This window comes from Telopea speciosissima, chromosome 8, assembly GCF_018873765.1.
Source record: "Telopea speciosissima isolate NSW1024214 ecotype Mountain lineage chromosome 8, Tspe_v1, whole genome shotgun sequence".
In the NCBI taxonomy this organism is placed as follows: Eukaryota; Viridiplantae; Streptophyta; class Magnoliopsida; order Proteales; family Proteaceae; genus Telopea; species Telopea speciosissima.
In genome coordinates this window covers 62138942-62161927 of record NC_057923.1, presented here as the reverse complement: position 1 = coordinate 62161927, position 22986 = coordinate 62138942, and the positions used below count along the sequence as shown (strand labels likewise).

The 22986-nt window shown below is 39.0% G+C and overlaps 1 protein-coding gene across 4 annotated transcripts; it reads left to right on the top strand.

Moving 5' to 3' along the window:
• The first annotated feature begins 426 nt into the window (after positions 1 to 426).
• Positions 427 to 21749, top strand: LOC122672732 (FIP1[III]-like protein). 4 transcript variants are annotated; one of them, XM_043870208.1, is made up of 10 exons: positions 427 to 1095; positions 1880 to 2082; positions 2308 to 2434; positions 6344 to 6415; positions 6499 to 6633; positions 6780 to 6881; positions 6967 to 7202; positions 12042 to 13854; positions 20941 to 21288; positions 21322 to 21749. In XM_043870208.1, exons 1-10 carry the CDS (start codon positions 511 to 513, stop codon positions 21520 to 21522), a joined length of 3822 nt encoding a protein of 1273 aa, XP_043726143.1. In that variant the 5' UTR covers positions 427 to 510; the 3' UTR covers positions 21523 to 21749. The 4 variants fall into 4 exon arrangements, 3 of the variants coding, with proteins under 3 accessions (XP_043726143.1, XP_043726141.1, XP_043726140.1); XR_006334469.1 differs by lacking the exon at positions 21322 to 21749 and having other exon boundaries at positions 12042 to 14654; positions 20941 to 21064; XM_043870206.1 differs by having other exon boundaries at positions 20944 to 21749.
• The last annotated feature ends 1237 nt before the right edge of the window (positions 21750 to 22986 follow it).

Below are 22986 nucleotides of genomic sequence, written 5' to 3'. Positions count from 1 at the left end.
ATAAAAAAATCTAATCGTTTAAATTTTTTTTATTTTCTTGGCATAACTCTGCCATAACGGGTGAAATATTATGACATAACCCAAGCGTAAATTTTACCAAAAAAAAAAAAAAACCCAAGCGTAAATAGATCGGGGAAGAGGGTCTTTTTGGTTGACCGCGCTATTTTAAATAAGTATCTCCAGAAGAGCAAGAATCCTCGAAGCCGGAAATGGCTCTGCCAATTGAGATAACTGGATTAGGAACGTTGGGTTTAGGGTTAGGGTTTTAGCCATATCGGCTGCTATAGATAATGCCTCATTCCGAAAAGTTGAAAAACCCTGAACCTCAACTCTCTTGTTCCAAACAACGAGCTTTAATCTCCATTCCGAATGGGATATTATTCTCAGTAGTATTCAGTTCGTCTTCGATGTTCATACCTCATACCTTACGTTGTTATTGATACGGCCATCGAAGTTGGAAGATGGAAACCATTACCAGTTCAGTCAACAATACCAGCTAGAGTTTTTTTGATGATGGGAGAGATGGAAGATGATTTTGGCGATCTTTACGCAGACGTAGAGCTTCAAGTAAGTGATACCATTAACGCAGTCTCAGGCTTCAACCAGTTGTATTTAGAAAATGATAGTAAGAACGAGATTGATGGTGTTGATGATCATGTGGCCTCCGAATTAATGTCGAAGAAAGTTAATTCGATTAGCCAGGAGTCAACTCTGTGTAGTAAGGATGAAGGGAAATTGATTGAGAATGTCACGGAAACCCCGAATTCGGAAGCCCATGTCGAAGAAGAGCTAATTGTGGATAGTGGAAGTGATAGCGAAGATGATTTGCATATTGTTTTGAATGAGGATGACTGTTGTATGCACCCGGTTCCACGCAATGCAATAACGAGTAATCGGAGATTGACTGAGGGAAGTGACGATGAAGATGATGACTTAGTGATTGTTACCGATGCTAATCGTCCAAGCAATGATAGGAACTTGATGGATCAGTTACAGTCGTCTTGTGATGGATTGGAGCAGACTGCTTTGTGTTCTGGTGCTGAAAAAGGAAATGGGATGAAGGGTAGTCATCCTTCGCAGTATTCCCAATACAAGGTCGGGCATAATGCTCTTCCCTTCTTCTATCTGGTTTTAAAAGTTCATGCCAGAGTACACTTTGTGAAATTTTACTTCTCATGTTCGGGTTAAACACAGTTGATTTTCATTGGCAATGAATCAGTGCTTCTTCTTTGACCTTTTATAGTTTTTACTTGTGGGTAGGTATCTATTTATCTTTGAAATTCCAAATTGAATCGTTGTGTATTAAAGTGAAGAAAAAGTTGAAAATTTCAGCTTAGAAACAGCCTCTTTGCGAAGCAGGGGTAAGGGTGCATATGTTATGACCTCCCTAGATCCCGCAGTGGCGGGAGCCACGCGCCTGGATATGACCTTAATCTGTTTGGCCGTATCCTTATCCTAAACTTTTAGGTGCATCTCTGGATATTATCCTTCCACTTCTATTTATTTATATGAAAAGCTGCAATAAAAGTAGAAAACTGCCAGCTGTCTATGATTAATGAGTGTCTCTTCCTTGATAAGCAATGGTTGCTGGATTCACTGTAACAAATGCTGGTAGTATTCTCTTCTCCTCATTAAAAATTAGAGGTATGTTTATTTGGTCTAGAAATCATTTTAACTGTTGATTGTAGATGGAAGTTTTTACGTACTTCTCTGTTGCATATATATTTGATTATCCATTTGTCCTTTCAACAGGACATGTATTAAATTCTTTTCTATTTGACCCCTTATTTCATTTTTGTATGTCACTATTATTCTTGTTTGAAAGAGTTTTTGATATTTGTACTTGAGTGTGGATCCTAATTTTCACATGGGTGTGCAGTACATAAGACCAATCAATTCGAAAGGCAGCAGATCTGGAGCAGCGGTTCCCCTGTCTTCTCCATTGTCAGGTAAATGTGATTGGGATGTAAATGGGAGCAATCGGCAGATGGTGTCAAGCATGCCTCACACTGCTTCATCCTCTAGTACAATCATTCCTTTTGTTGCTCAAAGAGGATATGATTTCTCGCTTCCACGCTATAGGTGAGAAGTGTTTCAATGTTCCCTTGATCCTGGTCTTATCTGAAGTTGGTTTTCTGTTACAATTATAGCTATGGGTGGCCACTATCTGATACGTTGGTTTTGCTTGGATTGTGCTCTAAACATCCACTTTTTCATTTATACTTTTGGAATAACATCATTTACATCATACTGATGAATTTTAATGTAGAGTTTATTTTCTTTATTTGTTTAAAATTTTTGTTACAGGACAATATTAGGCGTAAATATTGATACATTTGAGCGGAAGCCCTGGATACATCCTGGAGCAGATATAACAGATTTTTTCAACTTTGGCCTGGATGAGGAAAGTTGGAAAGAGTATTGCAACCACCTGGTACGAGAAGTTACTTTGTATAAGTTCTTAAGCCACTTTAGTACAGATTAAATCTGGTGTCCCCACTGAATATAACCTGTGGCCTGCCAACGGTATAATAGTGGTATCCGGTAGATATGGTGCATTAGTGGTAATTTCAGCATTTCACCTATTCGATCTGTGCCCATACTAAACTGAACTATATGACATTTAAAGCCAGCTGTGTGCATGCATTATCACATGAGTGTTTTTCCTGCGATTGGTAGTCTAAGGCTCTCTTTGGTATAGTTTAAAGTTATGATTTATGTTATACCAAAAAAAAAAAAGTTATGATTTATGACCCCTATTGATGCAGTTATGCGTAGGAATTAGGATTTTTTTTTAGTTAAAAAATTGTAATTTTCTTTTTTATTATTTTATTCTTGATAGAGTCCTACGGAGGGTTAGAAGTAGAGTTTTATTCAGTTTGAGTCCCAGATAGAGTTAAACAATAGCCAGTTTCAAAATAGCAATAGGATTTCTTTTCTTTTTAAAGGGCATTTACTCCCATCGATTGAAGATAAATTTGATTTTGGAAAATTGAATGACGTTTGTTTAACGCTGATGCCAAGAGCTGTGGTGCACACAGATTTGTTCTTCCTCCCCAGATCTCCTGTCTCATCTCACCTTCTTTGATTTCTTCTTCTCCCACAATCTGGCCTATCCCAGCTTTTCCTGAAGTTGTTTTGGTTGTACTCTGTTTCCTACGATACCTGCAGCCAAATAGATCTGAATCGACTCCAACCATCATTCAACTGTCCTACCAGAAATTAGGAGCAAAGGTTCTACACCTTACAGTGACTTACCCCTCTGAGTTACAGACTGAGATACAAAAGGAGCTGTGAGATTGAAATCAGATTCTACTGTTGGTTTCCAGAGGGGTATGTGATGCGATCCATCACCTAAAGTTTCAAGTCAATCAAACTCCAAGTGAGAGAGTTCCTTCAATTGAAGTTGAGAGATATTGCCGCTGGGTTCTGGTATGTCTCATGGTTGAAGGCGATTGTCTTTCTTCCCTTTTTTCTCGTTATTTTATTTAACTTCTTTCTCTTTTGTTTTAGTTTCCAATTGTACCCCTTTTGCCTTTATTCCCCACTGTCCCTTGCCTTAACTTCCATTCCAAGTTTGCCCCTCACCTCATACATGAGTTTCCCTTTTGTTCCTTCTCTTGTGATTTAGACTCCCATTAATTTACCATTCTGCCATTGTTCTTATAATACTTCAAATTATGTACTGTTTTGCCACTAGTGCTTGTGATTTGAGTTATCTGACACTTGGTGGGTCCAAGCAAACCCATTTAGGGATTTCAACCCCTAGGATTGCACCACCTTTTTCTCATTAAAATAAATCAATATAAGCATAAATTCAGAGTTGTTTATGATTTATCGCCATAAACTATTAATGTTTGTTTAAGCATGTACCGTCATCGTTTTAGGGCATGGTATTGGTCAGCTGCAAAACTGATACGGTATTCGCATGGATCGGCCGTATCGGGCAAATTTGCCCTTGATTTCCCTTAAAGAAAGGATTTTGTCTGTTTTACCTCTTGTCATATCGTGTCACCAATACGGTATCGACGACTAGCAAAACTATTACGTATCTCCCAATATGAGCGATACAATACTGATATCTCAAACCATGTGTACCATTAATGAACATGTGCAGACTTGCTACTTAAGTGAGGATAAAATGGTAAAATTAATGACTATTAGAACAAAACCTCTCGCCAATCCCCATCCTCTCTCTTAACATATATCATATTATAATATATATAAATATAATATATTATAATATAATATAAATATAATATATAATATATTATAATATAATATTATATAATATAATATAAAAGCTTCACCAAAAACTATATATATAATATAAAAGGAAGGCTTTTGTTATATATGTTATAAATAATATAAAGGGAAAATATCATCCCACTCCCCTCTAAGTTTGCCTAATATCAATCCAGTACCCAAGTTTTGAAAAATATCTTCCCCCTCCCCTACTTTATAAAGTTACTATCAACCGTACCCTAAATGACTAACTCTGTTAAAATAGCATATGAAAAGTCAATATTACCCTTTTTAAATTAGAGTTAATGGGTGGATCCACCAACCCGACCCTGGCACACATTAGCACCTTCTCAGCAGTGCACGTTAGCAAATTCCAATTACTTAACTTAAAGAAAACCTTTTTCTTTTAATTATATTGAGGGAATCAGATGGAGAATATTCCCCATCGTCTTCCCCAAATCGACAAACAGGGAAAAAACCCTATTAGGGTTTCAATTCACCCACCGCCGCCCCTTGTGGTGGCCAAAAGGAGGGCCGGCAGCCTCCAAAATCATGGGCGAACGACAACTGCTGCTACTATTTTGGAGATCAAACTAGAAGGGCTACTCGACAGTAGTTGAAGGCTGGTCTGAGATTAGGTTTGGTCTATGCTGATAAATCTCTACATCTGATCCCTATATCAAGAATTGGCATATCTTAGAATATATTCATCTCTTTAACTTGAAGTTTTTAGAATTTATCCCTTGATATATTATCTCCACTCGATGGGATTCTTAAGCTCATCCATGTCTCTTTGAGTGTGTTAAAGTAAATCTCTTGAATCCTGAGTTCAAATCCTAATTCTGTTAAAGTGACATACTGATATGTACAAGGGTCCGGGTTGAAAGAAAATAAGGAAGAAGGTAGGGAAGAGATAAGGTAAGGAGATGGAAATGAGAAGCCAAATAGAAGTTGGGTGGAGGGTGGAAGGTGAAAGGCGGAAGTTGGGGTGATTGTGGATGGTTGAATGATAAAAGATAACAGAAATCAAATCTCCAAAGCTTAATTTTAGTTTTAACAAACCAGCGGATTCTCTGTTTTTCTATTTATTTCAGCATGGTTTGATTTGTTACTTAAATCTGATTTTGTAACCTGTTCAGCCCCAACTTTTGGGACATCAAAGAGCATCTCCTAGGTAACCTTCGACCTTAGTTTGGTGGGCATCAGATCAATATCTTGGCTGCTATCTGAAATCACCCGAAACCTGCAAATTTTGGATTCCAGAATTTTGGGTATCGTGTTTTTTGGGTTTTGGAAAGGGAGTGGGTCACGGTGTGATGATAAATTTGGTTAATTGAAGGAAAAGAGAGATGGGTTCGGTTAGGGTGTTTGGAGAAGAAGAAGAACAAAGGCGGGAAGAAGATTGGAGATGGAGATTTGGGCTTGAGTTTCAGTTTCGTGTGGAGAAAGAGATGGGTAATATCCAGTCCAAGAGAAGGATGGAGGGGCTGGGTTAAAAGATGGAAATGGGGTTCGACAGTGGTGGTGGTGGTGGAAGAGGATCTGTGGCGGCAGCGGTGGCGATGATGGTGGTGCTGGCAGAAGAAGAAGAACAAACGTAGAGAGGAAGAAGAGGAAATGGGGTTTTGGGTTGAAGAGGGTAAAATTGGAATAAAATTACTAAGGGTAATCTGGGGTTTTAGAAAAATTGGATATCACTTAATGGCATTTTTTAATGGTTAGGGTACGGTTGATATAATCTTTATAAAGTAGGGGAGGGGGATGATATTTTCCCTAATATAAATTATATAATACATAATATATTCTTCACTAAAGCATACCAAACCTATTTTTCATTGTATAATCTATTATGTCTAGTTGTAACCAAACAATTATTGTTTATTGCCCATAGCCTGTTATCATAATTGAGTATTCATAAACAGGACATAAATATTAATATAAACTATGCCAAAGAGAGCCTAACCTGGAGTCCTTGTGGGTACCTTATATTATTTCTTTCCTCTCCCCGCTTACTCACTCGTTCGGGAGCAGGGGGTACACCCCTGTTTTTGCAAGTTGGTCGCTTAAATATAGAGTTTGACACTGAGATGTGAACCAGGAACAATTTCGTCAACATCATCAACATACCAACATGCTGGCCAAGAACCCTGAGTCTCTAAGGCTTAACCAGGTTGGTTTTTCTCATCAAGGTTCAGGTTGGTTTTTCTCACCTATGCTTAAAGATTTTTTTGACATTCTATGTTTTGTTAATAGGCTTCCGGGCTTGAATTTGAGCATGAGACAGTAGCTCCAGAAGCTGTGACTGGGGAAAGTGGTCAAATTGGCGATGCCACAAAAGTTTCTTTGTCCTTAAAAAATGCTGATAGAGGAGGGAAATGGCTGGAAGTGGTACGTATAAATCCCCTTTTCTATTTGTCTCCAATCTTCCCCACTCGGTTAAAATTCTTCTGCATAACCAAACATCTTCTAGCACTTTCTGAACGATGATATTATTAACTGGACATAATCCTTCTTAATTCATATTGTGGATTCAGCCGAAAGGAAGAGCAATTCAGGTTGAAGGTGGCATTGGTGAACGACAACCGTCTATGGATGTGAGACGCCCACGCAATCGGGATTCTGATGTTGTAATACAGGTGTGGTGGCTTTTTCAAAATTTTCTTTCACATCTTTTTGGTCATCCATTCACGAATTACATAACTTGTGTGTGGTTGGGTGCAGATTTCTGTTCATGATTCCTCGAGGGATTCCAGTGGTTCAAGTGAGCAAGAAGGCCATGAAGATAATTCTGTACTGGAAATATCTAAGAGTAGAGATTTTGGAACAGATGATAACAGTGATATGCATGATTCTGATGGTGTGCACAAGGACACACAGTCTATAAAGCCGGTGGATGAATATAGCAATCGATTTTCCAGATCTCATGTTAAAGATTATGGAGCACGCCGTCTGACAAGGTTAAATTCTTAGCCATTATTTCCTGTTGGTTTCTTTGACATAATATGCAATAAGAACCTTATTGTGACCCCCCCCTTAAAAAAAGGGTCTGTATTTGGAACATATTTATTTATTTTGTGGTTCTTATAGCTAGTATTGTATAAAGGATGTATACCTGCACAATTCTCTGATATAAATGCTGATGCCATTGTTGCGTATATGAATATAAACTCCAACGTGGAACCGGGCCAGCAAAGGATTGTTGTGGGCCTACTTTTGGGTGTTTTCCATGTCTAAACATCGTGGATGGTTGCATTTCTGCTTGTTGAAATGAATTTGCAACTATTGCACTTTGTTAGGGTTATTTAGGGCTGTCCAATTTATTAATTTTTAGTGAATTGCTTTTTCTTGTTATCTTAGTAATTGTGAATATATGGTTTTTTTTTGTAAATTGTGATTTTCAATTTGGTAAGTCCTTTTTTTTGGATGAATAAATAATTCAATACCAAAAGAAAGAAAGGGAAGGGGGGGGGGGGGGCGGAAACAAAGAACAAGGCCATGCCTTTACAAGGGGAGAACCTTGAAACCACAAGAGGCCAAAAAGCCCCGGACTAAATACAACTCAACAGCCTCAACTTAAGAGAGCCCATGAAGTCATAGCAAAATATCTCAGCAAAAAAATGGTTACGGATATCCAAACTTAAAGGCGAAAGCTTCTCAATGTTGGTTGTGGCATAGTCTCGGATGGGCAGCTTCTTGCGGAAGGGAGGGGCGCTTAAATCACGTCGATGGTAGACACGATTGGGGTGATGAGGGGAAACAGAGGCCTTAGGGGATACGAAGGGAGGGGGAGGCAAAGGGTTGCCATGGGGAGGGAGAGACTCAGAGAGGTGGTTGGCGAAGGAGAAGATCCATCAACCAGGTTGGAGATGGACAAAACCTGCCCAAGAAGGCCCTGCTTGATGGATGAGAGAAGGCTGGAGTGGTTTGGGGATGGACGGGTAATTGGCGCAAAAGGCCCATGAGGGAGGGGGCCTAAGAGAAGGGATTGGGCGTAGACCCATGAGCAGCTGGGGTTATATGGGTATGCACATTGGGCAAAGGTCCTCAAGGAGCTTGGGTTCTTGGGGTTCCATGCGCAATGTCAGGAATGGTGGGGCCCACAGGAAAGAAGGTATCTCGGAAGAAGGGGAGAAAGGTCCTGGGCCCCACAAAAGTCGAAGGGGCAGGAAGGGGTTAGGAAAGGGGGAGGGTTTCAAGGTGGAGACAGGTAAAGGAGTGTTAACGTTTATGTCTCCTGGGAGGGAGCTGCAAGCAGAGAAAAATGTTTGACAACAGAGCCGAAGGAATTGGGATCATAGTTGCTACGACGTCTAGGCGACCCAAGGCGTTGGAGAGGGGCAAAAAGCAAAGCGACACCAACTAAGAGACTAAGGCGTCCAAGGTGCCCGCCTAGGCGAGGCTTTGACAACTATGATCGGGATGCAAAGGTGGATCTGCCAGTTGATTGCTCGGGAGCTCGAGGGAGAGCAGCGTCCCACAGTGGCAGTATCAGAAGATTCCTTGGAGACAGTGTTGAGATCTTCAGGATCGTCAGAGTGCAGGACTACAAACTGGTTGCTACCATTGGGTAAAGGAGAGTTAGGGACTGGCGACCTGCGGTGTGGTCTATCAGAGACCTAGAAGCTGGAAGTTCGCTTCGGCAAAGTCGTCGTCGGCGCCTAATTTGATCTTCCCCGACTAGGGGAAGGGTTCCTAGGAAGAAGATTGGTAGCACAAGGGAGGATCGGATTCTCACTGCTTAGACGTGGCTACTGGAGAGCAAGAGATGGAATTGTGGCCGAACAACTTACAAACCAAGCAATGGGGAGGGCTCCAATCATAAACGATATCTTACTCAAAGCAGTAGGTATCGCCATCATGCACAATGATGGAGGAAGGCAAAGGTTCCTCCTACCGACCCGACAATACTGAGCCCCTCAGTACACTAGAAATGAAGGGGAAGACTAGGGAGGGAGATCTTTAGGGGGATAGAGGACAAATCAACTCGTCGGAGTTGGAGATGGTGGTGCGATTGACGGAGGAAAATGAGCTTCTTCCCCACCTGCCAAGAGTGTGGAGCTTGTCAGCATTGTTTGAGAATTTGAAGATAAATAAACCATTGTCCAGAAGGAAGATCTTAAGGTTCCATTGAACCCTCCACTGCTTAGAAAGGGAAAGTTTGACAATATGAAATGGAGGTCTTGAACCAATGAAATTGCCGACCAGGCAATTTTCCTAGAGTTTAGCTTCATCATCTAATAATCCAGAGGGGTAGTGGGCTATTTTCGAGCTCCCAATGATGGAGGGAGCAATGAAATGGAGGGAAAGACCATCTGGCAGTGGAGCAGAGACATGGCTAAAGAGGGCACTGATGCAAATTCATCACCAAAATAGGCTTCTTTTTTTATTAGGAATAAGTCTAGGGTTAGGTTCTATAAATGTTGGGCCTTTGGTCCCCTGGGTTTTCAATGTAATAGGTCACTTTTATGAACCTAAAGTAGGGGTACATAGGTTGCATGCGGGATTAGCTTTATACTTAGGTTTATTTTCATGTTTTTTTTTTTTTTAATTTAAATTGAACCAGTTGAACCACTGGTCCAATTTAAGTGATTTTAGTAGTTTTCTTTGAAGTGTTTAGTGGGGTTGGATTAGGACTCTGTTTTGAGTCTATTTCAGTTTCCTAGTCAGTTTAAGTTACCTAATAGGTTAAGGATTGGGTTAGGCCTTCTCTTTTTAGTGTAGGAGTCTATTTTTGAGTTTTTTATATAAGGTTGTAAGGTGGGCAAGTATTGGACACGAATTTTGATATTAATGAAAAGCTTTTGCTGCTCTTCTTCTCGATTGAAGATTTTTGTCGTGTGTTTGATCAAGGCTGGTGGGATCGGTGTTTGATCCAATTGCCACTTTGCAATGGGAAATCCGGGTGGTTCGTTGGTGGGATCGGTGTTTGATCCGATTGCCATCTTGCAGTGGAAAAAATCTTGAATCATGATCTTGAACTTAAAGGAGGGGCAAGTATTGGACACGAATTTTGATATTAATGAAAAGCTTTTGCTGCTCTTCTTCTCCATTGAAGATTTTTGTCGTGTGTTTGATCAAGGCTGGTGGGATCGGTGTTTGATCCAATTGCCACTTTGCAATGGGAAATCCGGGTGGTTCGTTGGTGGGATCGGTGTTTGATCCGATTGCCATCTTGTAGTGGGAAACCCGGGTGGTTCGTTGGTGGGATTGGTGTTTGATCCAATCGACACCTTGCGGTGGGAAGCCCGGGTGGTTATTTTGAAGCTCTCCTTTAAGTTCAAGATCATGATTCAAGATTTTTTCAAGTTCCTCTAACCAACTAAGCTGCCCTTGCAACGACAGTAAGTCTGATCCATCCCATCAATACCCATTTTTCTCCTAATCCTCCAAACCACCCCAAAACCCTAATCTTCCCACTCATTTCTTGAAACCTTCCCATCTCCCAAAATTCTTAACAAACCATTCAGCTAATAGCACCTTCACATAATTGGATCGAGTATTCTCCTGCCCAATTAGAATACTCGAACCACGCTGTTTTCCCATTACCCCATTCAAACCACAACATCCCATCTATTTCTGGAGATCATCCCATTACCCAAATTCTTCATAGACCAATCCAACCGTCTGAAACACACCATACCTGAATCGAACTTCTTTCCCTACACTAGGAATAATCGATCCAAACCCTAGCCCCAAATTCCCATCCTAAACCCTAGATCCCCCTCTTTTCCTCTTTTCCAAAACCTGAAATCCTAAACCTAAGTTGCTGCCCATTCAAATTTACACACTTCCATCCATCAAAACATCTCAGGACCTTCATTGGTAGACTCCCCTACCTTGACTTGACATAACCCTAACATCAAACCCTAACCCTAACCAAACCCTAATCCTAATTTCATCAAAAACCTATTTTTCACCTAGCCGATCCACCTGTTCACAACAAATCCTGGTTTACTGGCTCCTAGTTGGTCTCCTACCAATCTAGGACTATATTAGGCACTCCGCTAGGAAGGAGGAGGGGCAGCAGGGAAAGGAGATGAAGGCAAGGGAGGGGATGGAGGCAGAGGAGAGGAGAGCCTGGGTGGAGAGGATTGAGGCAGAGGTAAGGAGAGCCTGGGTGATGGCAGCATCATATCTCCCCGCTCTAGAAAACATATAATTGATTTGATAAATCTTTATATTAGCATTTATGGAAAGTTTGATGATAACATTTTCTACTTCTCCAATTTTATGATTTTAGTGTTAGATTTGTTATTTTCAGGAAATACTTTTAATCGCAATTGTTAAATCTAGTAAATGTTCTTGTTCCTTTTCTGAATCATGTTTGGAATGCAAATCGTGGAAGGGTTTATGATATGGAGTAAAAAAAAATTTTGAGGGGGGTGGGAGCATGGATCTAAATGCAACGCCCTGGGTGGGTTTTCCTCTTTTGTCCACTTATACAATGGGCACCTGGAATTTAATCCTATGTTGCTTTGGAAGCGAAAATCTGTTGGTGCTTTATAAAGTGAGGAGATTAGGGTTTCTGGAGCATACTTCATACAGTGGTATTCTCACCCTCTGGTACAGTCTTTCTGTTTTATGTACCATTTTTTTGAGTTGGTTGCCTTGCTTATGCATTGTTTTCTTTAATAATTTTTTTTGTTATCAATCAACGCTTATATCAATTATGTAGTTCCACCATCTCAGCTCTCACAGATGATAATAGATGTTACATTGCTATTGAGAACTTGGTTGGTAGTTTTCTGTCTTGCCTGCAAGCTTCTGATTAGTTTCATATTTTTACTTGTGATTAGGTGCTCTCAACCAACAGCTACATCAAATGCATTGACTCTGGATCCTGATGGTCAAGTGAATGAGCACATCTGTGATGAAGCTAGGCATCATCGTCAGAAGGCGAAAGAGAAAATTTTTAAGGATGAAAAAATGTTGATGCAAGTAGAGCAAACCAAGGAAGCGATTGTTAATGTGATACCTTCCAAGGCAGGACCGCGTATGTTGGAAGCAGAATCAAATTCTGAAACCTATTTTGATAGTCGTTCTAAAGCACCCAATGATGAGATGGATTTTGGTCTGGATAGAGCTCTGAAGCCTTCGGAAAGGCCATCATCAAATTCTGCCCCTGAATCATGGGAGTCAATGGCATGTGACAGTGATAACTCTAAAGACTCTGGAAGCAATGACAGTGATATGGAATTTGGTGAATGCAAATTTGATTCTAAAAACCAAAGCCCCAATCATGTGAAGCAGAACCACTGCAGTAGAATGCAACTACGCAGTGTAGCTGAACTGAAGGATCACAGAGATGATGATGAGGATGCTCTAATGTCTGATAGAAAGGACTGGTATGGCGGTGATCACTCAAAAGTTAACCATGATACACATAAACGATGGAGGCGTAATAATGGTGTTTATGATGGAGAAGAGATGTCGTATTATAGAGGTACTGAAGTATCAACTGGTTGTCGCAGTGATAGGCCTGTTGACAGAAAGGCAAGGAATGGTTGCACTGAAAATTTTCATGGGATTCCACGATACATCAAGGATGATAAGGATCGATTTCCCACAAGGCACTGGCATGAAAATGATTATTTTCTTGACGAAGGAATCACTGCAGAGTACAGAAGAAGAGAAGATTATCTTCATGAAAGAGGACATACAAAAGACAGAATAAATTCTTTTTCTTATAAGAAATCCCGGTCACTTTCAGGGCATTCCTCCCTTTACACAGAGGAGGCAAGAAATCCTTGGCAAAGAAGGAAGAGGGATGATAAATCACGATTCAGAAAGAGAACTCCTGATGATGAGTATGAGTTGGAGCATAGGTGTATAGAGGATCTTGAAGAAAAATATGGAAGACATGTACCATACAATGACAGAGAACCATTCAAAGAGAAGTATGATAGGCATATACCATATATTGGAAGAGAAATAGAAAGGTCTGGTAGAAGAAACAGATATTGCCGCAGTCCCTATCCCGATTTGGACACTTCATGGAGTTCTGCTGCATATGATGATGAATTCTGGAGACATCCTGATCATCGGTGTATAGCAGTTGATACTTGCAGAGAAGTTGAAATTGTAAAAGAAAGACGGTGGCAAGATATCACTTCACCAAGGAATGATACAAGTGATATTAGGAGATTTGATGAAAGACATTTTGACCATTGGCGACCGATAAAGCATAGGGATAGTGGTTGGCTTGATCCTATTTTTGAAAATGATTATCATGCTGAAGATAGGACCATTTATCCTGATGCTGATATTTATAAAAAGGGAAGACGATTTGGTCAGCGACCTGAAGCATTCCATTGGGTTGAGAGCAAATTATGCTCTAGGCATCAAGATCAAGATGAAATGTATTCCGATGAGGAACCTTCTTCCTTCAAAAGAAATAAGAAGCATGAGCGTATTCATGTTGAACGTGAGCCAACACATCATGGTTTCGTGATTAATGAGCAGATTGGAAGCAAAATTATAAGAGAAGAAATAAGAATATCGGAAATTAGCAACCACAATAATTCTGGTATCAATATTATTTGTAGGGTTAAGCATGAGCAAGCAGCCCTTAGGAGCAGGGATTCGGCTCTAGGTGGTTGGGAAGGAAAGGTAAAGTTGGGGAAACCGAGGTTGACACCTTGTATCACTGTACTTGTATATATGAGTGGCGCCTTTGACATGTTCAGTGGCTCTTTTTCTTTTTTGTTGAAGCTATCCCTGTGCATTTCTTTGGTAGAGCCCTTTATACCTGCTATGATCTTTTTATTTGTTTCATGTAATCTTCTTGATAAAGATTTTTCCATTTCAACCATTCCTTCATGTGTTACATTTCCAAGGATGGCCATGGAGGCTAAGGAAGATGGTGTATCAGGTATAATACCTGAAGCATGTAGATGGGGAGGGGCAAATAGTTCATCTTTGCTGCTAATAAAATTTCTCAAGCATTCTCTTTCTGGAATTTATGACTGCTATATTCATTTGTTAAGTGCTAGTTTATTTCTCATCAAAATCTACATCCGGTTTATGCCGAATCTTTTTATTTGTACAACTGTTAATTTTTTGGGGGTTGAATTTTGAAGAATACACGTGTTTGATGGAAGTTCTTGATGCGGATGCTTCACGTTCTTACATATGTCAATTTCTTTCTATACTCAAGTAGGTCAACTAGATGTTAGTATCCTATGGAGACCATTCTACTAATCCTTGTGACAGTTGCCCAAACTGAGCCCTCTGATGTGCAGAGCTGCCAATTTATATTCCTATGGATCCTGATCACTCTTGCCATTTGTTGCGGTGGATCTTACTGAGTTGGCAATTACCATGGAACTGAAAAACAAGATTCATTGGTATCCACGTAGTTTATCTTATGTGTCTTATACTAACTTGAACATTAGTGTGTTGAAAAGCAGGTTTGTGAATTGATTGATTATTCAGTTCTATGTTTTATGGAAATCTACTCTTCATGCCCTGACGAATCCTTTCACGGTACACCATTTTGAACCATGTGGAAAGCTGATCTGCTCTAACTGACCATTGGAACTCCACATATGATGTTTAGGATCCCATCTCTTACCCTTTTATTTTCACTGTGAACCTAAAGTTACCAAAATCAACTTATCTACTATTTTTAAAGCTTTATAGTGTCATGTGGAACGTGCCTTGTGGGAAAGACTTGCCAAATACTAAGATGGTGGTGTTGAAGGCTGCGTAGGAAGCCTTACCTTGATAGGCCATGTAGGAAACAATTTTTTTTATTTGTGGCATATAGCGAGAAGATTCTTAACATGGTTGAAACTGTAAAGTCAGTCAAGTTGGTTAGAGCCAGAGATCTTCCGAAATATCAGGTGCACGAAAGGGTTTTTGAATCAATGGGCCTAATATCTCTTGCGTAAAAGAAAATTTATGCATTTGAACTTGTTTGGAGGTTTGTTTTGTGCAGATGATTCTAGTAACTGTCTCTTTTCAACCAAGAACTTTCTGAGTATAGTGTTTTTTTCTTCTATGTATTATTTTAGCCCATAATTAACATCCGCTCTGTGTTTCAATGCATTTTTAATACATCTCCATTGCTTTTTGTATTCTAGGCGTTAGAGAACCCATTGCCACCTTTTTGCACATATGTCACTGTGTATGGTTGTATTTGTTAATTTTATACCTTTTGTGTTTCATGAGATTTTGCTGTGTCATATGAAATGTTTAATGTTGCCACTGGAGCCTTGCTTGGTAAAACTAAATGCTGCGAAATGTTATATGATTTTGTCTGTGATTTCTTAGCTGTTCATTTTCTATTTACGGACAGATTTTTGTTTTACACAACTATGATGGATGTGCTGTCTCATATGGTAGTCATTAGTTTATTCAAAGGAAGCGACTAGGGAGAAGTAGAGAAATCACAAGAGAAAGAAGAGAGAATAGATCAATGAGAAGGGGAGAAGGAAAAGAGAGAGGCCCACACCACACAAAGTTTTTCAAAACAAATTAAATATATGTAAATATATCCAAGGTTTAAAGTTGACCGGGAGGGGGTGTACATGTATGTAAAATCAACCAAAAAGAAGAGTCCTATTAGACATTAACTTTCTGAAACCTGTCGAACTCAATCATAATTAGTAAACTATCCAAGGTTTTAAGTTTTGTTTCAACTTGGTTTTGGCATGGTCTGAGCCAAAACTGGTTTGGTCCAAGTTTCGACCCTGTTTTGACAGGTTTCACAAGTTTCGATCAAAACATGGTCGAACTTGTCAATATAAATCACAGGTTTCAGTCGAAACCTGTTATATTTCGACAGGTTTCGACCAAGAGCTCATATTTCGCAAGTTTCGACACTGCGAAAAGAGATTTTGCCAGTTTTTGGCCAGATCACTTGATTTTACTCATCTTGTTGCATTCTTCTACTCAGTCAACCCTTATACAACTTGGATTTGCCCGATTGGAGCTTGAAGGTAATGGTTTATTTCCCCATTTAAATTTTGGAAGAATTAGTACATAGACAGTAATTTCGTTTCAATTTTTTATATGTTAGATAGAATGGCTTCACTTAGTCGGATTATTTTTTTGGCTGTTAAATTATTTATTGAATTTTATGGTTTAAAAATATGATTTTATCCCAACAAAATTTTTTTTTTATAAAAAATAAAGGGTTGCTATTTGATGGATGGACTTCAAATTATTATATGTTAGACACCATTGGCCGATCTACGGCTTGAAGGAGTTGGGATTTTGTTCTTTTTTAATTTTTAATTTTTGGATTTTTCAAAATTAATTGAGGAAATTCATAAAAATTGAAAATAAATAAGAAAATATTCGGTTTTGGTTTGAAAAATCAAGAAAACATTGAAAGTTTTGGAAATATTTTTTCAGCCGAAATTGATTAATGATGTGATACTTTTATTTCCCTAACTAATCCATGTAATGACTGGTGACTGTTGTATACTTGTATTTCCCTAACCTAATTAATGTATTTTTTGATTGTTTTAATTGCATATTTACATTTCCAGTAGCAAAATTATATGTAGTCACTGTTTATAATAGGGCTAATCTACAACACTATTTAACATACACTAGCAAACTTGGGAAACCATGAGTACCATTTTAGGTATTTTTTTTTTTGTGAAACTAATTCATGGAATAGGTGTAAAATGGTAAAAATAGGCAGCACAAAAATAAGGTTAAAAAACCATTTTCTGAGCCTCGAAACTTAGGTTTCGATTTTGGCCCAGAAAAATCCTCGGTTTCTACCAGGTTTTGGTTGAAACCTGGGGAGGTTTTTGGTTTTGGCCAGGGTTGAAACTGAGACCTGGTACCTTCATCTTATCAAGACTCAATTACTGCCTAAAAGACCCATGACTTGACGATAGGCCCCACACTCTAACAGCTAACAAATGTGTGGATTAGACGAACAAAATTACAAAGATACCCAGGTTTACTTAAATAAACCCCATTATATCCTTTCTACCTTCGTCAGGTCTTGTGGACCCAAACATGAACCCATAGGCTAGGAGAATGGGCTAGATCATGTGAGCTTGTAGGCTATTTATCTTCTTATGTTGCAATTCAAATCTTTCTATGATGTAGGACATGTTTGGGAAACCTCATCTTTCATCACAATCAGTCCTATTCCAGCCAAACAAGTATGATTTATTGGGGTTTACAGGCTGCTGTGGTTGAAAGAAATAATGGAAGGGACTTAAGAAATGAGAATGGGGTTGGGAGAAATATGATAATTAAATAGGGATAGTTTGCTGTAGGTATAGAGTTTGAAAGAAAGGAATAGATAGAAGCAGAAGAAGACGGTAGAGAAGAAAGAAGATCATCTTAGCTTCACACCATCTTGAATTGCATAGAATCTCTCATGCTTTCATTCCTTCCTTGCTTGCTTGCATCTCCAAATACAGTCTTTTTAAACCCAAAATGAAAAAACGAAGAAATAACTACCTAAAAAGTACTTTTCCAACAATAACTACTCTAGCAATAACTACCTTACAACATTAGTACACAACAATTCTGGCCCCAAATAAAATACAACAAAATAATAAAAAGAACTATACAAAATGCTGGTCATTTACCCGTAATGAAGTGACATATGGCTACATAAATCCTTGAGTGATGTCCTCATCATTCTACTTTTCGCTTCTGTTGGCAAATGATTTTGTGGTATTTTATGGTACTTCTTTAGAGCACATGAGAAATCCTGAAGGTAGGTTAAGATTACAACTTCAAAGCTTCCATTTTAAAAAAAATTGTTGAGGGCTTTTTTGTTTATGGAGAGAGAGATAATGGACAATCCTGTGCATGAAATTTTGGTTTCAAATGTTCTGGAACTGTATTTCTTACCTTGCTCTTCCACTCTGGTTGGAAACATGAAATGAACTGCCACTGGGAAGCTCAAATTTATAATTACCCGGAAGTCCATATTTTTCTATTTTGGACGTGTTGAAAATTTGTGTTGGATTGGCTCTATAACGATTTGTTAATTATCTTTATCTGTTTGTTTATTTTATTGTTCTAAATCTATGTTTTTCCAGTTTTGGACTGTTGCTCTACACATATTTCTAATATTTATGGGTAAAAATGTAAGTAAAATTTATTATTACACATATTTGTAATAAATCTGTAAAAATTGGCTGGTGCTTGTAAGCTCTCGGATGTGTTAATCGATGAAGTTTGCTTATTTTTATTGTTTTTTTTTTTTTTCGGGCTAGATAAAATTTTGTTGGAGTACAAATAGGTAAGATCTGTGAAAAGCAGGAAAACTGACCTACAAGATTATCTTATCTGCTATACAGTGTTTATACAGAAGAACTAACTGGGAAGCAATCTTCAATATCATGCATACAGTGTGTAGAAACCCTTGTTTATAATGCATATGTGCTTCCATGCTGTATTTCTCTAACATTTCCATTTGTGGTGATTGAAAACTGAAAGGAAGGGGTAGGGAATCTACCATTCCCTACTTTATGTGGGTATAGTCTGGAAAAGGATCATCTCCCAACCTGCTGAATCAAGATTTCAGAGTGGGAGTGTTATGTAGCAGCCAAGAGAAGGAAGAAAAGGGGCTGGAAACATTACCCATGGGTCTCTAGAACCCTTTCTAGTCCAGCAGTGGGCTTCTGGAGAAATGGGAGATTTTTCTGTTACTCATAGTAGTTCTAGTTTATTTTTGTTTTTGTTTCTATTCAGAAGCCATATTCTAGTAATCTTATTAGGAATGCTAGATTTTTCCCCATTCCTATTTTAATTAAGTTTCCAACTAGTGATAGTGGTAAGGGGATTTGAGTGGCTGTTTCACCCCTTCAAATAAATTTTTTTTGAGGCTCTTTATTGTTCATGAATATCAGCGATAAAGTTTCTGGTTTTCTCTGCAACCAAGTGGATTCTTGGTGTTATTTGAGGTGGATTATGTCATTTCTTATTCTGTTATGGTTATATCTCTATTTGATCTCAGAATCAATATCCAGTCTATAAATTCTTCACTTCAATTCTTTCACTCTTTTCCAATTCATATGTTCAAAATTTTTGTGTTTTGTTTTGGCTGCTATTTGATTCTGCTGTCACCTGTTGTTCTCCTATCAATTTCAGTTTCTGTTTTGTTCTTTGAATCCATCTTATTGAACACCATCAAAATCTGGTTAGACATTTTCCATTAGAAACACTTCAATAATATTATTGTACCTTGCTTCTGTAACCAGAAAATCAGGCCAGAGCACCATCTGGTCTAGCCGTGCCTGTCAGGAGAACTGAGAAATCTCAGCCTCTTAAACTGCAAAGTAGAGGGACCGCACAGGAACACTTTACCTGATTTTTTGAATCTACAGAGGTTGGATTTGAAGTTCCAGATTTTCTCCTCAAACCACAAGGTTCAGTTCTCTGGTTTTTTTTTTTTTTTTTTTAATTTTTTTCTCACCGTCTTTTCTGTCTATTCTGTTTAGGCGGTTTCTCTTATTGTTGCACAACGGTGCGCTCCTATTTCTGTTACGTCCTATCCAGTGCACAAGGCTCCTGCGTTTTGCATGGTTTGGGAGACCTACCTATCCAGCAGTTCTTCAATTTTCTAAATCCTGTTGGGTTTGGAGGTGTGCATGTAAAATGGGGTGCAGTGTACCATAGAGATTGTGGTCACAGAGTAGTGTTGGAGTGATTTTGAAGGGAGCATTGTGACATAGCAACTTTAAAGCATCCTTACGTTGACTTTGGTATGAGTAAGGGAAAAATAAATGAAATATTACGCTTGATTAACATAAGTGCTTTTAAATGAAAGGACGGTGGGGTAGTTGTTTGAGCCCCAATTCAAAGAGAGATAATTAGATGAGTGGAAATGGGCCATTTTTAAGATGGGAATGTGGAATAGGGAATAGGGCTTAAACGCCTCTGGTCGTTTATGTGGTTCATTGATAAATAGTTGTTATGAAGCATTTTGCCTTGACAAGGTAATCAGTCCAAAAATAGGGAAGAGATGATGAATGGTTCAGGACTGTTGTAAATAATAGAGGTTTCGGGAGCTGGTTCCAAATGCTTGTTTACCTTCGACTTGTTATGTAGGGTTGGTTTGGAAAGTTTCCTGGTACTATCTTGAAGCATCCAGGAACTTTTTATGGTGGGATGTTCCAAGAGCCAGTCAATGGTAACTTTAAGGCCAGCATATTTAGATGCTAATAGAGTGGGTAAACCTTTCGCCAACTCATTGCTACCGAACATGTGGTTGTGTACCTCTTGCGTGGGCATAACCTGACAAACTTAGATTAATCTTCTGCTACACAGCTAAATTTTTTTACGGGGTTTGAGGAGAATTAAGATTGTGCTACATATACATTCATTGAGCAATTGGGCCCATCAGGTTTACATTGTCTTGACTTTTCCCTTTTGATTGTACATGAGCAATTCGTATGTAATTGAATTAAATCGTGCAGTCATGATGGAATAAGTTAAAAAAGGACTTGCAGGAAGTTTTGTATTTCTGTCTTTCTTGCATCTTTTCCATGCTTTGTTTAGATTTGTTTCATTCTAGTCATATTCAGTATAAAGTAGTATTTATGATATCTATTCCCTATAGGTTGTTACTCAATTTCTGACGTATGTACGACTTCTGTCTGTTTCTCTAACTTGAGTATTCTATCGTTGAAAATCATTTGTTTTGCAAAACTGTATTTGATTCCTGAAATCTATTATTGTGCCTTATAAGAATATGTCTCACTGCAGTCCTCCGGAAGATGCTCCAAAGCTGAGGATGTTAGATGCAATGGTGGGCACAGCCACATGGACCAGATGGTTGATAATGAGCAGACGGTTTTCAGGCATTCTGATGAAGCACATACAAGGGTTGGAAGTCATAGCAGCAGGTCAAAGATTGAAGTAAGACAATGCAAGTTGAAGCCAACCAATGATGAGAAATGGCTTGACAAGTATCCAATTACACAGTACCATGAAGCTTCTGATCTTGAGGAGGGTCAGCTACCAGAAGAACCTGAAAAGAAAGAGATTGCTGCCATTGAAGAGAAACATGTTTCCGGCAGTACAACAGGAATTGGTGATATGAAGGGAGGGAGGGTGAAAGTCGAAGATTCTGGAAATGAGGAAAAGGGTGTAGGGGGCTATGACAACCGTCGAATTCTGGAGACAATGGTGAAAATGGAAAAGCGGAGAGAGCGCTTTAAAGAGCCAATCCCTCTGAAGGAGCCTGGTAAGAACCCTAAGCCTGAACCTGCTCCAACGGTTGAAACAGCGGATATTAAGCAGCAAAGGCCTCTGCGGAAGAGACGCTGGGCTGGAATTGGAAGTTAAAGGCGTTCAAGAATCTAGATACTCGTCAGATTTTTACCATAAGATCCTGGGCTTTTGATGATCCTGATTGTGTATTAGCTTTCTTGTTAGCGTTGCAGCATCGATACAGCAATCAGATATTGAAGTAGAGCTGGTCAATGGGGCCACTTTTGAGAGCAATTTGAGGCAAGCCTTTACTCTTAATAAGATCTATTCAAGTCTCTGTGTAATCAATAAGTTGCAAGCACTGGCTACATGGGTCTTTTTCTCAAATCAATTCTATTTAAATCCATACTTTTTACTAGTCTTAAGCCTTGCAAGCACTAAAGTTCCTTATGAAAATTCAAAGTTCTGTTTCTTGACATTTGTAAACTGAAAAGAGGGCTTCAAATATCCATTGATTTTATTATATTTTAGTATTGGATAATTTTGGTTTGCATAACCTCTTCTATTTCTTTCTTTTTTGTTGCTCCCTTCTTTGTATTTCTTGTTACCTTTCTATACCAGTTGAGAGAGACTATCTTTAACTGAAGAAGCTTAAGTTCGGCAGTAATCACTGTACTTCTAAGCTTCTTGTCTCCTCTCATTTGGAATGTTTTAATCTCCAGATTGTTAGAACTTGATGGCTTTATGTTTCTCACCGGGATCTGATGATGAGCCTTCCCTGTGATTCTGATTTCTAACTAATGTGTTTACCAGTGATCCAGTTTCTCTTCAAAAGGAAAACGAGAGGTCTGTGGTATATTGTCAAGTGGGCTTACAAGATGGAAGAATTTCAACAGGTAAGCCTTGATTTGAACAATCCCACGAATTTGGAAAGGCTGGATCTGGCCAAAGATATGAATGTTACCATATGTTGGATCGGTGGCTCTCTCATCAGCCACCGATCGGCCGGATCGGCATAGTATCGAATGAGGCCGATACTGATCCTGTGATGGGAATTGATATCAGCTATCGGATCTAGATCGGCCAAGCCGATCCGGATCACAAGTACTTTGGTTTTTGGTGGGTTTTTCACCAAAAAATCCATAAAAAAACTGTTTTGTAAACTATTTTTAAGATGATTGGCGTGTCCCTAGGGATTTTGCACCTTTCTAGGGTAGCATGACGGTCATTTCGCACGGTCTTGTGTCTGGGCGTAGGGGTCGTGCACCGCACACGATTGGATAGCGTTGTAAGTTTGTTTGTTATCTTGTCCATTATTCCACTAAAACTAGGAAATTTCATTTTTGTTTCCATTTTTTTGATTTTTATGAATTTTTTTTTAATCGATCTAGGCCGATATGGGACCGATCCCTAAAACGATCCCTAAAATTGGTACTTTTATGCTTTTTGGCCGATCTAAGCTCGATACAAGCTGATATGGATCAATATCAGTCTATCGATACCTCAACCCTTGTGTGAGAGAGGCCGGACCATCGAATTGATGGCTGGTGAGACCGCATGGATTGAAGAGTGTGGACTTCAGTGCGATGGTAAGGTTGC

Coding starts and splice junctions, on each gene's coding strand:
- LOC122672732 (XM_043870205.1), top strand. CDS start 511: ATGATGGGAGAGATGGAAGATGATTTTGGCGATCTTTACGCAGACGTA. Junction 2,435..6,343: donor AAGAGTATTGCAACCACCTG/GTACGAGAAGTT, acceptor GATGTGAACCAG/GAACAATTTCGTCAACATCA. Junction 6,634..6,779: donor GAGGGAAATGGCTGGAAGTG/GTACGTATAAAT, acceptor TTGTGGATTCAG/CCGAAAGGAAGAGCAATTCA.